At 37.9% G+C, this 18,517-nt stretch overlaps 1 protein-coding gene across 2 annotated transcripts in view; it reads left to right on the plus strand.

Moving 5' to 3' along the window:
• The window catches only part of ZSWIM8 (zinc finger SWIM-type containing 8), a 56,538-nt gene that overhangs the window by 5,714 nt on the left and 32,307 nt on the right, over nt 1-18,517 (plus strand). For both annotated transcript variants that reach the window (XM_048311743.1, XM_048311744.1), the window contains exons 2-3: nt 15,746-15,899; nt 17,066-17,160. In XM_048311743.1, the coding sequence (XP_048167700.1) occupies nt 15,746-15,899; nt 17,066-17,160 (249 nt within the window). The remainder of the gene's footprint in view (nt 1-15,745; nt 15,900-17,065; nt 17,161-18,517) is intronic.

Consider the following 18,517-nt stretch of genomic DNA (forward strand, 5'->3'; position numbering starts at 1 on the left):
GAAGGGACTTACTATCTTGTAATAAATACAAGGTATAAAGGGGACATGGGTTCAGAGAAGCTTCATAGACGGTGGTTTGTCAAGACTGATGGGCATGATTAAGTGCACAGTTTCAGGCCTGGGATGCAGACTTCAGAAGCTGTCTGTAAGTTTTCCTAAACAAAAAGGTGGTTTCACAATGCATTAATACCTCTGTCTTTTGGAAGAAGGACAAACTGATTATGATCCTCACTCATAGATCTCTTCATTTGCATTTTCCTGTGCCTTTCTGAGATAATCGAATGTGTGTATCCCTCTCTTCAGAAAAGAGTACTGAAGAAACCACATAAAGAAGCTATCAGGAAAAGATACTTCTTTACTACTGAGATTTTAATTTGCCACTCCAGTTTTATCTCTCCTATGGTTTTTTGGCCTTTTCCTTTAGTTTTCTTTTCCCCTCCCAAAAAGTCTTTCACATTCTTTGCCTGTTTTAATGTCTTGCCTTTCTATGGGGAAATGTTTCATTTTCTTTTGTCTCATCTTTCTACTCATCTTTCTTCCTGGCTTCCATGGATTTTTCTTTTTGTGTTTATTTTCTCTTTCTGTTCACCTTGTGGAGATCCCCGTGTTGCTGAATGACCAGAGATCACAGAGGCTCTGTTTGCAGTGCAGGCTTACTGAAGCTTCTGGGGTTATTCTTTTCAATGGCATGTTTACCTCTGGGGGAGCAAGGATAAGGGTTCAGATTTGATCCTAGGCTCTGAATTGTGCTCTGCCTTTGTTTCCTATCCCTTTCTTTATCTCCCCATCTCCCTGTTAGGGATTCTTTTTCCCTGAGTTGCTGAGTTCACAAAGTGATGGGAAGTTTCAAGAAGCCAGGGAGGCTTGTTCAATAGGTGGAGGTGTACTCCTGGCTTCATGAATTGTGGTGGGCTCTTGTACAATCTGTGCTCCTCTTGCTCTGGTTTGGTGTTGCTTCTAGTCATGGTGCAGTGAAGTGATGTGTATGTTTGAAGACCCACCAGTTAAGTGTGATTTAATATGCAAGTCTACAATTTTGGAGTTCCACTTCAGTTTGAGGAACAGCAACCAATCCATAGCATAACCTATATGCAGAAAAATAGCACCTTTTGTACAGTCTATATTTCTATAATGAGAAAGGAAGAAATGAGAAGTCAACTGATCAAACTTATGAAAGTCTGTTTAGAGGTATTAATATACCCAAAGTAAAAATCATTCAGCATATGAGTTGTGGGAGTAAAACTCACGTGTTGACTTGTGGCCAGGCCTCTTTTTTCCCCTCTCTGAAGTCAATCTCTGTTTTGCAGTCTCTTGATCAAACACACAAAACCCTCTTCTCTTCCTTCCCCAGCAATACCTTTGAGGGAACAGAAAAGGACATCAGTGATTTGAAGAGTGTCTCTTATGCCAGTTATAAACCGGGAGCAAAGAGCATCTCCTCTTAAATATTTTGTGTCCTAGGTAATATACAGTACTTTGTTCCAGAGGAAAAAAAGGAATGTACCGTTTCAAAAGATGTTTGCATACTTTAATGAACTTCTGGAGTAAATATTTGTCTATTTAGACTATCGATAATTGATTTGCAAGCTTTTGTTTGTTTAGTAAGAAACATTTACGAAAGTCAAAACCTATTTATTCTTTAGTTCTTAAAGTTGAATAATATCTTTAAAATTTCATTGCTTTTAGACCAACAACTTTATGTATCAGCTAAGTGTAAGACTGTAAAGTAGTTAAAAGACTAATATAAAATAGTGTCACAGCTATAAGTTTTTTCAACTTTATTTTAATGTACTTTATCTGTATTAAGCCCTTTCCTTCCTCCTTCTGTTTTGTAACATCCTTCTAAACCCTCCAAATGTAAAATTCAAAGCACATATGTGTCAGCTAGCTAAAATATTACATTTAGAATTTTATTTTTTTTAACATTAAAGAGCAGTGGTGTGTAATGAACAAAATACTTGAAATACTGATTCAAATTTCAAAATACTATATCACACATTTCTAAATTGCCTCCTTTGAAGCTGTGTAGTCTCAAGCAGTAAGTGTAAGGTTACCAATCAGACGATTCTCATTCTTCTCATAGTTTGTGTGTTCTTTGATGCATCTTTTCTTCTTTGTTTCTTTATTTCTGGCAAGGCTGTGGGTAGTTGTGTAGCATTTTTAACAGAAAGGACTTAAAGTGATGTCTTTGAGCACATTTCTTCACGTGCTTTAAGCATTATCAGCAAGATTTGTGGAAACTTTGCTGTTTTGATTATTTTTAGTTCATCTATATTTGCTTCCATACAGCTGGAAACATACTGTTTTTGAAAAGAGTGAGACAAAGGAGCTCTCTCAGGTTGCAATATACCTATTAATTAAATTCTTCTGGAATTGTGTATTTTGAGAAAAGTGATGCTGTGAAAAGTACCTGGTTTTAATAAAAAATGCCTTCTGTGATGAATCACTATTAGTGTTTCTAGATTGCTGGAACAAAAAAAAATTAAGAAAAATGAAGATGTCAGTATTTACCAGTATCAATTAGACAGAAGCTGAACGTGTTTAAGCTGGAAAAAGCTGTGTGTTGATTTTTCTGTATTTACCTAAATCTCTGCTGGTGTGAGGAAAAAAATTGGAAGGTAAGACATTCTCTTTCTATAGGAGGAAACCTGAAAAGATTGCAGGAGTAGTGTCTTTAATCAAAATCTTAACATTCTCATTCAGCTGCTGCAAGCAGGGCGACCTGAGTATTACTTCTTGATGTCTAAGTGACTTTTTTTGCCTTTCTTTTGTCTGCTAGGTTTATCTTGTGATTGTGAGACATATAGTAGGGCTTTCAAGCTTCTTTTTCTTTTTCTGGGATAAAAATTGTCATGTAAAAGAAATGGAAAGGATAAATTGATAAGATGGAGTGAGGAAGAAGAATATCTGTGCTCAGAAGAAATCCTGCCCCTTTGTGGGAGAAAAGCTGGGTGCTGGAAGGGAGAATATAGTTGAGAAAATGAACAAAAGGGACATCAGAGACCAAAAACAATGTAAAAAAAGAAGTCCACCTTTTTTTACAAAAATAGAAATAGGTAGCGTGATAAAAGAAATATTACCCAGAATTTGCCTGCAAGCAGTGAGTCTTTACAGGGAGGCATCCAGGGGTACTTTTTTCTCCCAAATTAAGACATTTACGTGGTGGCTTATTGCAGCAGTGGGCAGGTGAACACCTGGGCCACTGATTCTGGCTTCTTCCTCTGTTCAAAGATGAAAAATTTAAGCAGATGGTCATCACTCTTTGCTATGCAGAAATACTGGTAAGCATGAATAATTCATTGATGGACACCTGAACATGAAAACACCAATGCAATTTTAAAATGCAATTAATATTGTTCCTCCCCCCCAATGCCCCTGCAGATAAACTATTGGAAAAAGTTAATTGTGGCTTTTCTGTTCGTTAGACTTGAGATCTCTAAAGATGCTGCTTTGAGCATGTCTCCCCAGTCAGAACGAAAGAAAAAGTGAGTCAACCTTAAAATAAAAGTAGTCAAGATACCATCTAGACTGTTTCTTAGAGATATTCATTAAAATAATGCCTATGTGCATTAGAGCCATTCTTGATGGCATCTTGTCAATGTGTGTGACAAAACAAGATTCTTTGTTGAAGTACAGAGAAATTTCTGAACCTGTGAATATTGGGTATTTTATGGCCTTATGGAACCTGTCCATGTCTTGTTTCAGGTTTACTGTTCTCCATATATGCTCGTATTTGCCTGACTTTGTGTATCACCAGTTGTGATTCTTGAGACTTATTCTTTAGTATTTTTATTTTCTTTTTAGTATCTCTATACTGGTATTCTTATGGGGTAAAATCACATCTGTCTCATCCTTTGGAGAGTGTACCAACATGAAGTCTTGTTAATCCGTGTTAGAGGCTAATTAAATAGCTTGATCATGGCTTGAGTGCCCAAGTTCCATGCTTTTAGGGAATGATTGCTGATGTAAAAATACTTGGTAAGGGTTTGACATTTAAGCTTCATGGTAGTCCTGCAGGTAATATGTAATTAGTAGGTGTACAAATGAAATCACCATTTTTTCTGAGAAGCTAGTTCATTTGTGAAGTCTATAGGGCATAATTTAGTAATTCTCCTGAGCTCTTCACAGTTCCTGTTGCATATTGCATGTAATTCCATTTCTTACCTCATATTTAGGTCAGCGAATGCTGAGATGGGAGGGAAAAAGAAATATAGCTGGTAAATTTGTTTACCAGAGCTCCAGGTGAAAATATTTGTAACTTAGGCCTTTTATGCATGTCTTGCAGAGAAGGTGTAGTTGTATTTGACCCAGAATGTCTAAAAGTTTCATTGAATACTTGCTTGCATTTAAAGCAGTGGTGCATGGGGTCAGCTAAGCTGCTTATCATTCCCAAGGACAGGGAGTTAGTTTTGCCTGTCCAGTAGTGAACAGGAACTGTGTTCTGTGGACATTTTCAGAAGATGGTTGACTTTGCTTCAGTCTTGTGATGTTGGAGAAATCTTGGGAGATATTATTCATTTGCCTATTCAAATTTGTGCAATGGGCTGCAGTTAATCAGTGCTTCACAGTTTTCCAGGGGTGCTTTTGGTATTATTTTTGTGCACTGAAAATAATAGACATGCTTGTAACTAACCCCTCCTCTGTAAACATTCTGCAGATGCCTGCTTGCTTCATATGTGCCTTTGTACCCAGTTTTGTTTTGCCCATTTTGTTCTCCCTGCAGGTAATGTGAGGAAAATGGAAAGGAGTTTATCTCGTTAGAAGAGGGACTTTCTTCAGCTGTAGGTTATTAACAAATGATCAGATGGATGCTTTACCTTGAGTAAGAGAAAATGTAATTACTGGGGGCTGAGAGCTTAAGGCAGGCTAGGTACTGCCACCTTTGGAAGTCTGTGTTTGGTAGTGGGGTTCAGGCTAGCTGGGGACTGCTCTGCTGCACGTGTGGTGAGAGAACCTGGAACTGAAGGATGTTGCTGACTGAGCTGTGTAACTTTCCATAAAGCCATAGACCTGAGGTTAGATTTGGGGAGATTTTTACAGAACCAGAGGGGAGAGAAAGGAGTCAGGTAAGATTTTTTTAAAAAGCATTTAGGTATCTAACTTCTTTTGACTTGCGTTTATGAAATATTTAAACCTCTAATGGTTTCCAGTTGGTGATATTAAGAGGTGATACCTTCTTTTAGTTCCTGATAGATGTTTAATTTTTTTTTTTTAACTCTAGAGGTGAGACTGCCCTGCCTGATCCTTTATCTATTCCTTTCAGACAATAACTTTCCCATCAGCCTGCCAAACATTGGCCTCATGTCATGCTGATACATTCAGTAAGTGCAGCTCTTCAGTGTTTGCCAGTGCATTTGTTTGGAGGCCAAGTAATACTATTCTGGGATTTATTTAGACACACGAGAAAAACTGGTTAGAGATTAATTTTGCGTGTTATACTTAAGGATGGTTACTAATGGTAGAGAGCAGCACAAGAAATAGTAAAGTTGCGTGGTGTTTTGTATGACTTCCTTTTGTGTCTGAAAACATATCGATGCTTCTTGATAGAGATTGATTCTCAGCTGTGGTAAAGTCAGACTTTTGATTTATTTGTGTTCCATCATCTACATTCAGAAAAATATTTGGTCCCTGTTGGTCTTTGTTGCTTTTTTTTGTCATAGGCCACTGGAGATAATTTTGAATTCTGAGCTTTTAAAACAGCTTGTGTGGGGCAGGAGTGGGAATAACTGGTAATACTGAGCCTTGCATTCAGGAGGCAGGAGCTGTTTGATGTCTGCTCTGAATGCACAATCCTGGTTGTGCAGAATGCTTTCTGCATGGGGTGAGAGAGCAAGGAGTAACAGTGCAGGGGAAATGACTTGCCTGAAGCTAATCTGCTTCATCAGCTGTAGAGTTATTTTGAATGCAAGCTGCCCTATTTGTCATGAAACCTTGGCCAGCACTGGCATGAATGCAGTATTTTGTAGCACTGTCTGTCTTGCTTTACAAAAATCTGCTGTTTATTTTAGGATTTCTAACAGCTGTCGGTTGCTTGCCCAGGCTGCTCTTTTTATGAAATGAATTAATTTTTTTTAGAGAAGGAAATGGAAAGGTTTGAATTAAGAATTTTCTTGTCTGGATTTCCAGAGGAGGTTGTCAAGTTTTGAATGCTGCATTACCTGACTAATACTGGTATCACAGTTTTGGGATCTCAAGTCATGTTAGAGGAGGTGAGAGTTGAAAAAAAAGCCACAGAATATTCCAGTTTCATCAACACAGCCTTGTGCAGATTTTCACAGTTATTGCATAGGATTAGCAATAGAGTTAAATGGAAAAAAACTCCTTTCTGATCTAGATTTGAGTTGTGTTTGAAGAGGTCCTTACATTTTCTCAGAGCAGATGTTTTCTGTGCGTGCGTTGTACGCATGTGCAACAAGATCTTGAACCATTAGGCAGAACATAGGTGAGTAGGATCTTAGGACTTCAAGGTCGTGATGGAGGAATGTGCTGGTGTTTCTGTCCTGAAGTCACGAAACCAAATAATGAATTTTTCCCCTCCCTCATCAAACATATTCTTTGTTAGCAAATGTAACTTGTAGCTTTCTACATTTTCCTTGAACTGTTGTTCTGAAGATGTTTTTGAAGCGGTTTTCTTTGTAGAGATCTGGTTTCTAATACAGTCTGTTGTAGCTATGATGCTTTAAGGACATAAGGAAGAGAGCTCTTGTAAGAGAAGAAGGGAAATCTGTTCTTCAGCCAGCTGACCTTCAGAATGCAGAAAAAGTTTTCAGATGTGCACCTCTTTAAATTCTTAATGTGCTAGAAATCTTGGACATTAAACACACATCGTGCATCATCTGAGTTTTAGTTCTCTGGTCAGTTATCGCTTACCGTTATAAAACCTCAACCAGCTTTCTTTTTTTAGAGCTTCTTTCGTCTCATGAAAGTGTTAGGAGTTGGCATGACAATGGAACGCTTAAAGATGTAACTTTAAAAATAATAAGATAAAGGTAAAATAATTTAAACTCAGTCTAATATTGAAACAGCAGGAGTTGTGCTGAGTGTGGGATTCTTTCTGTGTTAGGTGCTCAGGTTCATTAGCAAAAACTGTTTTGAGGTGCAGTCTCTATGATTGATGATAGCACAGTGGTGATGCCATTTCTCCACAGGAGAGCGAAGTTAAGTCAGTTGGTTTTCAGTTGTGGGGTTTTTTTAGCTCTGTAGGAATCCAGAGAGTGAATGTAGAAAACCGTCATGAAATGGGTTTGTCAGAAATGTGCAGAAAGGGAACTGCAAGCCTTAACAGGTTTAAAACTACTGACACTTGAAAAAACCCCCCACCCACTCACCCCTTCTAAATCTGCAGTCAGTTGTATTCTGCAATTCTACAGGGCTTGTGTGCAAATAAAATACAAGTGTTGTTTTTCTGATATTTTAATGTATATTAAGGCCTGCCTTATAGAAGGAACTAGTTATAGCTTCCTAAACTATCTTATTCTTGGAGGAAGTCATTATGCCAGGAGATACATATATGCCATCAGCCAAATAATACACTTCTCTTATTTTAAAGGAAAATCAAAATCCAGCAGCCAAAAGATAATTTGAGCCGTGAAATATTTAGACTTACACATATGAGCTGTTTGTGATGTAGTGTTAAGCAGTTTTCAGAAATTGAATTCAGATGAAATTTGCTATGGCTTTTGCTGCAGGTGGCACAGACTTTGTTGGTGAATTGGACACCCTCCTGTGATAAAATGACCCTTTTTGCATTAGGTTAAAAAGAAGTGCCATTCTTAAAATGTTGTGATGGCTGTAATGGAATTTGTGTAGTAATAGTTGCTGCAGTTTGTCAGTTAAGTGTGAAGTTTCCAACTCTGGACTGTAATCTGCCCATCTGGGATCTGTATTTTTAATGGTTTGTGGCTATGAATCTCATCAGTCTTATCCAGTAAATGCTAATGAAAAAATTATGTTGTTTATTCATCTTTTCAACTGCTTTGTACATAAAAATGTCATTGTGTGGCTTAGGACTGATGCAGGCCTCCTCCAAATTCTTTTTTGCTTTCAGTTTGGTCTTATATCTCTGCATTTGCAACTCATTGGCATAATTTTCAGTGTCATTTCACTGCTGCAAAATGTTTATGTGATCAGATAGAGTTGCATAACTCTCGCTGAGGAAATAAGAGGTATGAGAACGTCTTGTAAACACAGATCCCATTAGGGTTTTAGTACTGTTAGTAAGCTTACGGGGGTAGTAGCAATGGAGAAGGAGGAAGATAAAAGCAAATAAGAGTAGCAGATTTGTTCCTAAATTTAAAAAAAACCCCAAATTTTTACTTGGGGGTTCTGCACTATTTACAGGCAGTAAGAAGCGTAATGTGCAAATTTAATGAGTGAATTGCATGGATAGAAAAATAAAACCAAATAATCCTGATAGTGGTTTCGTTGGTTTGGGGTTTTTTTGTGGTTTGTTGTTGGTTTTTTTTTGGTGGAGTTTGGTTTTGTTTTGATTTTTTTTTTTTTTTTTTTTTTTTTTTTTTTGGGTTCGTTTTCGGGGGTTTTTTTGTGAACAAATTAATGTATCTGTGATTCAAACTGAATCCTACTTTGTTCTCTGGAACATTTTGCTAATTTGTTGATCACTTAGTTCTCTCTAGGAATATGTTTTTGGTTATTAAAAAAAGTGTGTGTGTATAAATACTTTCATTCCATGATGAGAATATCATCCTGCCATACATGCCTCTTGGAGAAAACTGTATTTTTAGAGTTTTTCCTGTGGCTAATTGCCTGAAATACTTGAGAGTTGCATTACAGTGTCCTGTCCTTGCTGCTTTTGCTAGATCATTTGTTTAGTTGAGCTTGCTTGTCATGAGTATGTGAATATTTTAAAAGTACAAAAACATTCAGAGAAAACAAAACCAAGGGAGCCCTCAGGTCAGAACATTCCCTCTAGTCTGTGTTCTGAGCAAACTTGATTAACAGTAAATCAGCACCATTTGTAGCATCCTATCTCCATCGCTTGATCCCTATTCTTGTCTTGTCTAACCCTCTTGATCTGTCACAGTGTGTGAAAAACTCACACAGATGAGTACCACCAAAGGCTGTTGTTCTCCATTTGTTGTTGCAGCTGGCTTTGTGAATGCTGAAGTGTTTTGCAGGGAATTGGAGTGGATAATATCTGAGAAACAAATAGCTGAAACTTTATTATAACTTGGTACAACAAGTATTTCAGTTAAAGGAGTCACTTCTCTTAAGATTGATGATGCTCAAATAGTTGGGGAATCAGGAACCTGTAACTTCACATTAGTTTGCTTAACCTGTAAAAGAAAAACTTCTGTTTTTTAGCAATACTGTGGTTTGTTTGGGTTTTTTTACGAGGAACGTTGTGGGTTTTTCCCTTTGTATAAAATGGCATGGAATTATTAATCTGAAGCAGGGGAATTGAAGACAGCTGTCAGTATTTGAATATTGCATCGTGTCGTCTGGTTTTCAGATGCTTCACTCTGCATATGGTCAAGCTAGACTGTGACTGGGTGCAGATGCAGCTCCCGGTGTCCATTCAACTGCCAGGTTCTGATGTAGGAGGGTCTTGGTTCAGCTTCAGGGTCTTCCCCCCTCGGCTTGCCTGTTGGTTTTCTTCCCTTGTGTGGTATTTGGGGCAAGAAAGTGGTGCCTGTTCTTGGTGTCTGCTCAGTTCTTGTGTCTGCTGGACTGCCATAAGAACACCCAGGAGCTCCAGTTGAGCTGAAGCAGTCTGTGATGTGTGCATCTGTTCACTTGAATGCCACTGAGACCAGCTGTGTGATTTGAAGAGATCATCTGCAACTGAGAGATTGATGATCTTTTGAAGGGAAATTAATCCCTAATTGTAAGTACCTGAATACAGGCCTGAAAGAGGGTATCTTGAGTGAGGTTCTTCTTTTATCTAATGTGCATTAGTGGATGGTCTACTCTCAGCATATGTGTCGTTAATCTTTCTTTTGCTGTAGGATGGAGCTTCAGAGCTGCTCCAGAAGTTCATCTGTGAGCCTTTGCAATGGAAGTTTCTCGTGCTGTTCAATTTAGTTGCGCTCTTTTATTCCAAATCCTCTCTCCCCTACCTTTGACCCATTTTGGTATGGATGTTTAAAGGTAAATACTTCAATTGTTTTAAGTGCTTGTGTGTTGCCTCTCTTTCTTTTGTATGTTTAAATTCATGTTAGCTATTTCAGTTGCGTTTTTATGTTAAGTATTTAGTTTTCTTCTAGAGCTTGGTGGTTGTGGTCCAGTACTTCATATGTTCCAAGTCTTACAGGCACAGAGTAGCTGAGAAATCTCTTCCACTTAGGTGGAGAACTTTTCCTGTACCTCTTTGAAACCATTGCTATCCTGTTTGTGACTGGACCATGAAGCTTAATTTAGTTGTACTTAGTCTGATTTACTTCCAAGATTGTAATCCCAAGACTGTTCAAAGATGCTCTTAATATTCCATCATCTCTATGTATTATGTACTAGTGCATTCTAGATGGGCTCTGTTTTTTATAATGTTGCCTGAAATTTGGGAAATTGTAAAGTAAAGGTTCACTACTCATCTCACAAGTCTGTGCTTGAAAGCCGCAGAGCGGCAAGCAGACATAAATGTGTCTTGTGACCCTTACTGCTTACGTAGGCTGCAAGGATATTAGTTCAACACTTCTGATGGTCCCTTTTTGTTGACTTTGTAGGGCTGGGACTTACCCGGGCAAAATGTTAGTGTCATAGAAAACCAGCTGATGGTGGTGTATCTGTGAGCCATGGAATCAGTTCTGCTCTTAATTAACACCTCTTTGAACAGGGAACTAAAATTCATGTGCCTTGTGGATGGAGCTTTGCATGAGAAATACTTTTAAAGGAAGAGAAAGTATCTTGTTTTCAGACTTTTGCAAAATGCTTCTGTTACATACCACGTGTCTTATCCTCAGTTCAGAGATGGATTTTGTTTATTTTTAATAGACATGTTTCTTTTTATAAGATATTGATTACATGGTAAAATGGAAGAAGAAATATGAGCAATGGCCTAAATGCCTTGAATATAATTTATTTGAAATAACAAGTACATTTTTGATTAAAAGGCTTGTGTTTAATTTTGCAGTGTTCACTTAGGGAAACTTTTTTTAAAGTATGTTCACAGCATTCACATTCAACTGTTACAGTGTTCAAGACAAAGGTGAAGTTTTCTGATATTTCTTGCCAAGTTTGAGCTCTGAAGGACTATATTTCTCTGGGACATACTTCTTAAAGACATCAACTCTGAGAATAAATTTCTAGAAAGAAAAAAAAGAACAAGAGAATAAACTAAAACTAACAGCAGAATTTTAGAAGGAAATGTACAGAAAACAGTAAGAAAACAAATATTTTTAAAGAGTTGATTTAGGTATGTTATGATTAAATGCAATACTTCCTCTGCTTGCCTGTTTGAGAATTCTCAGCACATTTTGGTTTTAAGGGATATCAGAGAGACAATGTATCACTGACTTAAGCCAAGGGGCATTTAAATAAAGGGCACTTAAATAAAACAAGCAAAAATGCTGTAAGTGCATTCTACAGTAACAGTTTTGTCTTTCTACATCCTGTAAAAAGCACTGTATTATTTACTATTTTTAAAATGAGATTTGCAAAACAGGTTTTGTAACACCCCCCACCTACCTCCCTCACTGGTCAAGACTGAATTCTGCATATTTCCTCTTAGTTTTACTGTTCTTGCACTTTAGCTTTTGATATCCGAGGTGATTCACTTAATTTTCTTTATCTTCTTGTTCTGTTTGTAGTTGTATTACTTTGTTACTCTTTGTTACATTTATGACTGAAGCCAGTGGGAAAGGTGAGGGGAACAGTGGGTTGGGGACCAGGGATTGCTATAAAATCAAAGGTGTAGACTCAGATCTAAAAAGATAATGCAGCCTAACATGCCATTTTTCTAAAGGTATGTATAGGAAAAGCAATGTCTCCTATCTTTGCACTGTGTCTTATCTCTTGCTGTGAGTTTTGTTCACTTGAATTTGTATTCATTCACTTGTATGTATAGTTCATTTTTAGAGATGTGTGTCAAATGAAAGTAACTCAGTGGAAATACCCTCATAACAGATATATTCAGTGTTTAGCCCAGTTGTTTTTTCTCTGTTGTGTTTAATAGCTCTTTGGTATTCTCATGATCCCTATTCTGCTGATTGTTCAAGCCGTTTCTTCTCTTTTTTTTGGTTACTGTGCTGAAGGAATACTGCTAGCTCATTTTGAACATGATCTGTTTTTATGAGTTATTGTTGGCTGCAACTTATTACAGCCTACCCTCTAACAGGAAAGGTGAAGCAGCTGCTACATGTTCATCTCTGTGTCGTAAGTCCTTCTGGCACAGATGTTGTTCTGCTGGTGAAAATGCAGGTTTGTGTGCACAGCTTGTGTTGGCTGTTGTGGGGTCAGGTGTTTTGTTGTTGTTGTTCCAGCAGGAATAATTACATCTATTCTAAAGTTTTAGCTATTACAAAATGGCTATAAAAATCAAACCTGTAATTCACATAAAACGATAGCAAAAAGGGCAGGATAGTCCTCATCAAAGCTGCATGTTCTGTGTGGCAGTAAGTAGATGAGGTGTGATTTAGTCAGAATGGTTTAGATATGCTCAATCTTGCATTTTAGGTAGGAGATATAGATTAGACTGCTTCTCAAAATCCCTTCTGGACCTGGGTTTTTCAGTCATTTAACCTGTGAGAATTGTTTCAGGTTGCTTATGCTTTACTTGTGACTATTCTCCCAAGACTTGAAATGTGCTTTTTGTTCTGCTTGGGTCATCATGTCTGCGTTCCGAGAGCAAATAGTGATTCTTGCTAGTTTTGCTCCACAATTTAAAATTATCTTCTCCCTTGGATAGTTTTATCTCAAGAACTTTGACTTTACTGCTGTATAATTTTTTAAATATTAAATTTGCAATCTTCCTTCCTATACCTATCTTTGCTTTCTCAGCAGAAGCTGTGGTGCTTTCTCCTTTACTTTTTTAGCGACTTCCTTTTTTCTTCCTTGCTAAAAATATTTATTATAGAACCTGAGAGTACCTTTTGTCTGTTTTATTGATAATACCTCTTGACATAAGTGGGTATGAACCTACCTACAAGTAGGTATAAATCCACCAACCCAGGATTTGTGTATCCAGAAATAAACCTTTTGAATAGATTTCTCATTGTTTAGGACTCAGATGAGAGTATTTGAAGTCTAGTTTAAGCACCAAAGTAGGACTGTCCAGCTCACTTTTCAGGAGGTCTAATGGGAAAAGACTCTCTAATGTTCTGAGTCATATTGCAGGTAAGATTGTCTCACCTTGGCTACATGGGCAACTACCCCCTTGAAACTTAGGGCAGTTTAACTTCTTAATTTTAGCATTTACATGTATGCCAAGGTAGCTATTGCAAATTCACTCATCCTTGAAGTGTGATTGACAAATTATTTTCTACTTTTCAGTTATTTTCTGCTATTTTTTCTATGTCTCTTTTTCCTTATAGAAAATTCAGAATTTTAGAATGGTGCATGGTTTTATAAGTAAGATTATTGTTTTTTTCCCCACGAGGTTTTACTTTATTTCACCTTATTCTGAAGATGTTTCAGCTGTGAGCTCTGAGTTATGCCAGATAATTGGCCACCTGTCTTCTGCTGATTACTACTAACGCAGTACAGCTGATGAATCAGTTAATGGGTTCAGTGCAAAGTCAGCCTGTTACCTTACTTCACTGTGTACAGTTATTAAAATCAAGCTGGCTGACTTGTGCTAGACTTGTGCTGGAGCAGATGAGGAGGTCTCATGTTGTAGCATCTCTAATCTCACCTTCATAACCAGCACCAGATCCTTGTAAAAAGGAATACCATCAAGGCTGCAGGCTTGCAGCTCTCAGAAAAATGTGCATGTCTTTGACTCAGTACTGAAGTATTTTTTTCAGCCTTTTACCTTTTGTAGAGGTTGTTTAGGTGTTACCTCTTTTCTAGTACTGTGTAATGAGATAACTGAATAGAGTACCTCTATAGAAGAAATGCATTTTAAACCATGAGAAATCCCTCTCCTTTCATCACTCAGAGTAATTTCAAGTATGAAAGTGATTCAATTTGGACGTACTGTGGTATTTACTACTACTGTAGCAGTAGGATTGATATTAATTTGACTATGTTGCACTAATTAAAAACAGTACTAGGGAGTAATTAAAAGTAGTGTATTTTTTAGTGACTTGATAAAAGCTTTACACCTGTTCTGGTTGTCAAAAGTGTAAATGAAATGACTTTTCTGCTAAAAGCTTGTTTATCTGCTAGCTGTAGAGAAAGGGACACATCATTTTCCCTGTGTTGTTCATTTTATAATCTGCTTCTCCCACATTTGTGAATGGGATTATAGCACTGTAAAACAGAGACTAGATCTATAACAGAATAAAAGTCACTGGTGATGGAGAAACAACCCTGATAGTAAAAGGCTGACCCTGGGAGAAGGGAATAGTGGCTAATGAATCTAATTTCACTGCAGTAAAAAAATCATAAATGTGTGTTTTTTCCATATTTATGTAATCCTTTCATTTGTCAGGTCTGCTCAGTACTGGGGGAGATGTTGGCTGCTTTACTGTGTGCATGCACTTTGAAAGCCCTCTCCTAATCCTATCTTTCCCAGCTGTTGGGACTGGAGGGTGTCTCTAGGCAGAGGGTGAGAAAGTGCTTACTGACATCAGGGCTTAAGTTTTCCTTTGATATGTTGCCTGGAGGCCGGTGGAGAGGGAAAGCTGAGGGCCAGATTGATTTACATCCTGGCTTCCAGTGGTGTTTTAGAGGCTGGTGAGGGAGGCAAAGAGACATAACATCGAATATCTGAAACGGAATTAATTAGGGGTTTGGCAACAGGGTTTGGAAGATGGGGGAGCCAAGGCTGCTGTAGTGATGGGTCAGGAGGTGATCTCAGTAAAGCAGGGATGTACTTGCAGATAAGACAAGTCTGTCATTTTGTATAAAGTATAATCTAGGTCAGAGCAAAGCAGAAACGTAAGGGTTTTATAGCCTTAGATATAGATAGATGTTAAGAAATCTTCATTTGCAGTTAAAAATGTAAGAAGTGGAGTTAGTTTGGTACAAAGGTGATGGTTAAATGTATTTATATAAAGCTCTTACTGCCTTCAGTTAGGATCCTCATGAGCTCAGTGTAGTCAGCACTGCACTGACACATGAATTCCCAGTTGCTTCTCTGAAGAATTTAAAGTATAAAGACAGATATCATATGAAAGGTGATGGTGGAGGGAATAAACCAACAAATACTTATTGAAATTAAAACCTTGTAAATAGCTGAATACTGAGTGTTGTCAAAAAAAGTCAACACTAAGGTTCCTGGATAACCGTTCTATTCCTACTTGTGCATATATGTTGTAATAGTTCTTTGTGTAAACTACTGAAATTCACAGGATGTTGCTGCCACATCATAAAATAAATGTGTGAAAAATACTTGATTACCGTAAGTCTTGCTAAGTTTGAGTCTGCTAGGCTGATGCAGCTCTTTTGGCTAAGGACTGGTCTTTTTGGGATGTGTGCCCATGCCCTGAGGGGCTGAAGACAAACACGGAGTTGAGAGACAACTCTTCAGAAGATTTCTGTGCTGACTTTTACTATCCATCAAAAATGGTCTTGAAAGTGGTGAGATAAAAGAGAGAGTGGAAGAGCTCCCTGCTTTGACCTCCTTAGCCTCTCACAAGTTTTGTTCTTTGAATGGCTAATTGTCTCTTGTTTCTTATCTTGCTAGATGGGCTGGTGATCCCATTGGTGGAACTCTCTGCAAAACAGGTTGCATTTCACATTCCATTCGAGGTGGTGGAGAAAGTTTATCCTCCAGTGCCTGAGCAGCTGCAACTTCGAATCGCCTTCTGGAGTTTCCCAGAAAATGAGGAAGATATCAGGTAATAAATACTATTTCTCTTTCACTGATGCTTAAGAAAAGGTTCTGTTCATTTGAGGAGAATCGTTGTCCTTTTTATGTCCTATATTTGGTGCTTCTGTGGCTCTCAAGTGCCTTTTGTAGTAATACATGGATCGATTACTGTGTGATATGCTATGATATGGGGTTTTATTCTAGGGTGAGCTGCCTTAAATATGTGCCAGGAAAACCATATAGACGTCTAGGTTCTGTGTATAAAGCATAGCAAAATAAATGCACCCTTCAATTTGCCTAACAGTAGGCTAGCTTGTAGAGTTTTGTCCTTGTGTTAATCTTACGAAGTCATCTTTCCATTTTGAACATGTTGCTGGAGTCAGAGCTTTAACTGGGCTCAGAAATTGCCAAGGGGGGCTAGCTCAGTGTGCAGTGCAAGCCCTTTGTTGGTGTAAATAGGAGAACCAGAATTTGCTGAATAAATCAGTGATCAGAGTTGATATAGTCAGATGACTATATTTCTTATGTTTCCACATTAACTATGTGGCTACGTAGTCAAAGATTTTCTGCTTTTAGATCTATTTCTAAGCTTTGCTGAAGCTTTTATATTATAGGAGGTTTACCCATGTGCTTGTGCATTCAGAATTTTGTTGCAAAGTAGTGATACTACACTCTTTTAGAAAGAATCTTGCTGAAAGTTCTTGGATATGTTTGTCTAAGGTTCAGGTATCAGATGGGGGAGGTAATGTCAGAAGTGCTGATGTAAGATCACCTGTTGGTGAATAGAGCTAGCCAGCTGGTTGTATATGCTCGTTATTCTGATGAACACAGGTGTACAAAAACCTCACGAGTGCATGCAGATAATTAGTCTAGGAGGAGTTTTTATTGTGGCGTTGCTGGCATTAGACCTTGAATTATTCTATATATAAAGGCTTAATTTTAGCCGATGAATTAATTTGTATTTCAGAGCCTTAGGTTGAAATTCCTAAAAATGCCAGTGGCTATACACAAACCCAGTTAGCAAGACACTAATGATTTTTGTGCTTGAATTGTAATGTCAAAAGGGTGGGAGAAACCTGGACTTCCTATTCAAGATAGTAAGGATTTTTCAAAAGTCATGTCAGCAAAGAGGATAATCCTGTGAAGTTTCTCAAAACCAGACTGATTCTGACCTGTTCTGGTTATCTCTTGCAGGTTGTACTCGTGCTTGGCGAATGGCAGTGCAGATGAGTTCCAGCGAGGGGAGCAGCTCTTCCGGGTGAGGGCTGTCAAAGACCCTCTCCAGATAGGTAAGAACAGTGCAGTTCCACGTCTCTAGATACTTCAGAGTCCCAAAATCATATCTGCAGTGGGACAGCAGTGCTATGACCATGTCTCAAAACAAGCTTTTCTGGCATCCTAGCTGAAACTCCCTGCCAGATGTATTCTTCGCAATGTCTTGAGCTAAATGCTGCGTTTTATTTTGGCCTCAATCAGCTCAGCTGTGAAATGGACTGAAAGGTCTGAAATATTCTGAATCTTAATCTGTCCTAGCATTTTGCAAAAACTGTATAGGATATGTTTGTCTTCATAATGCTTAAATTCCTCATTGCTGAAGAGAACTTGAATTTCTACTTGTCTGATCAAATGAATGCCTTGCCTAAAGTGCCTGTATGGCACAGAGGAGGTTTGCAAGGTTTATTCTTGTAGCAAAAGAGTTGTATTAATAGTACAGTATTTTGGCAGACAGAAATCCTTCTTGTTGGACAGTGGGTTTTATAGCTTCTCCTACTGTCTTGTTCTTTTTATGTTTTTTGGCTATAGAAACTAGTCTATACAAAGAATTGGGCTCTGGATTTTTCATTAAATCCTTTGAAGCAAAAAAGAATATTGAGATAGCTTTTTCAGTGACAGCTGTTTGACCAGAAGGCATTATGTGAAATAAATAATAGTATGTCAAGGTGGGCCGTGTCAATCCCATGCAGATTTTTTTTCCTGCAAGTGTAAGCTTCAGAATATTATTTGGCATGTGGGAACTGAGCCTGGTTGTAATAAGAAAAATGATAATATAAAAAACTGTATAATGTTAAGGAGGAAATTTAGGAAATTTCCTATATTTTCGTGTGATGAGGGATAGAGACTTATGTGGGTTTGTTTAGTTACTAGAACCAGTAATACTTAACTCTCAGTGATGAGTGAAATTAATAAATTTAGGTAAAGAGCCCTGAGAAAAGGAATAAAAGGGATGTGTACTATGAAGGTTTGGGGAGAACAAAAAGAAAAGGAGATAGCCTTTGAGATATGCAAACTGCAAGAGACTGGTGAACTGTTACCCAAAAATAGGATAAAGCTTCTGAAAGGATACTATCTAGTCTGGTGTCTACTGTAATACCAATAGCAGGCATTCTTGGGAATGGAAGTGAGGTGATTCCTCGTACATAAGTCAGATTGAGTTAAAACTACCTTGCACAGTGTCAGTGTGTTGTCAGTGAGACCAAATAGTAATTTTGGAATGTCAACATTGATTTGGAAATTTTGCTAAATAGGATTAAACTGACTTTTGAGGGCATTCATAATCTCCCAATGTCATGACTGAAATGCTGAGAGAGGCCTCAAAGGAATCTGGTAAACTTCAGGAAGCTAAATGTTTGAGAGAGAGAAAATGAG

This window comes from Corvus hawaiiensis, chromosome 8 (assembly GCF_020740725.1).
Source record: "Corvus hawaiiensis isolate bCorHaw1 chromosome 8, bCorHaw1.pri.cur, whole genome shotgun sequence".
Taxonomy (NCBI): Eukaryota; Metazoa; Chordata; class Aves; order Passeriformes; family Corvidae; genus Corvus; species Corvus hawaiiensis.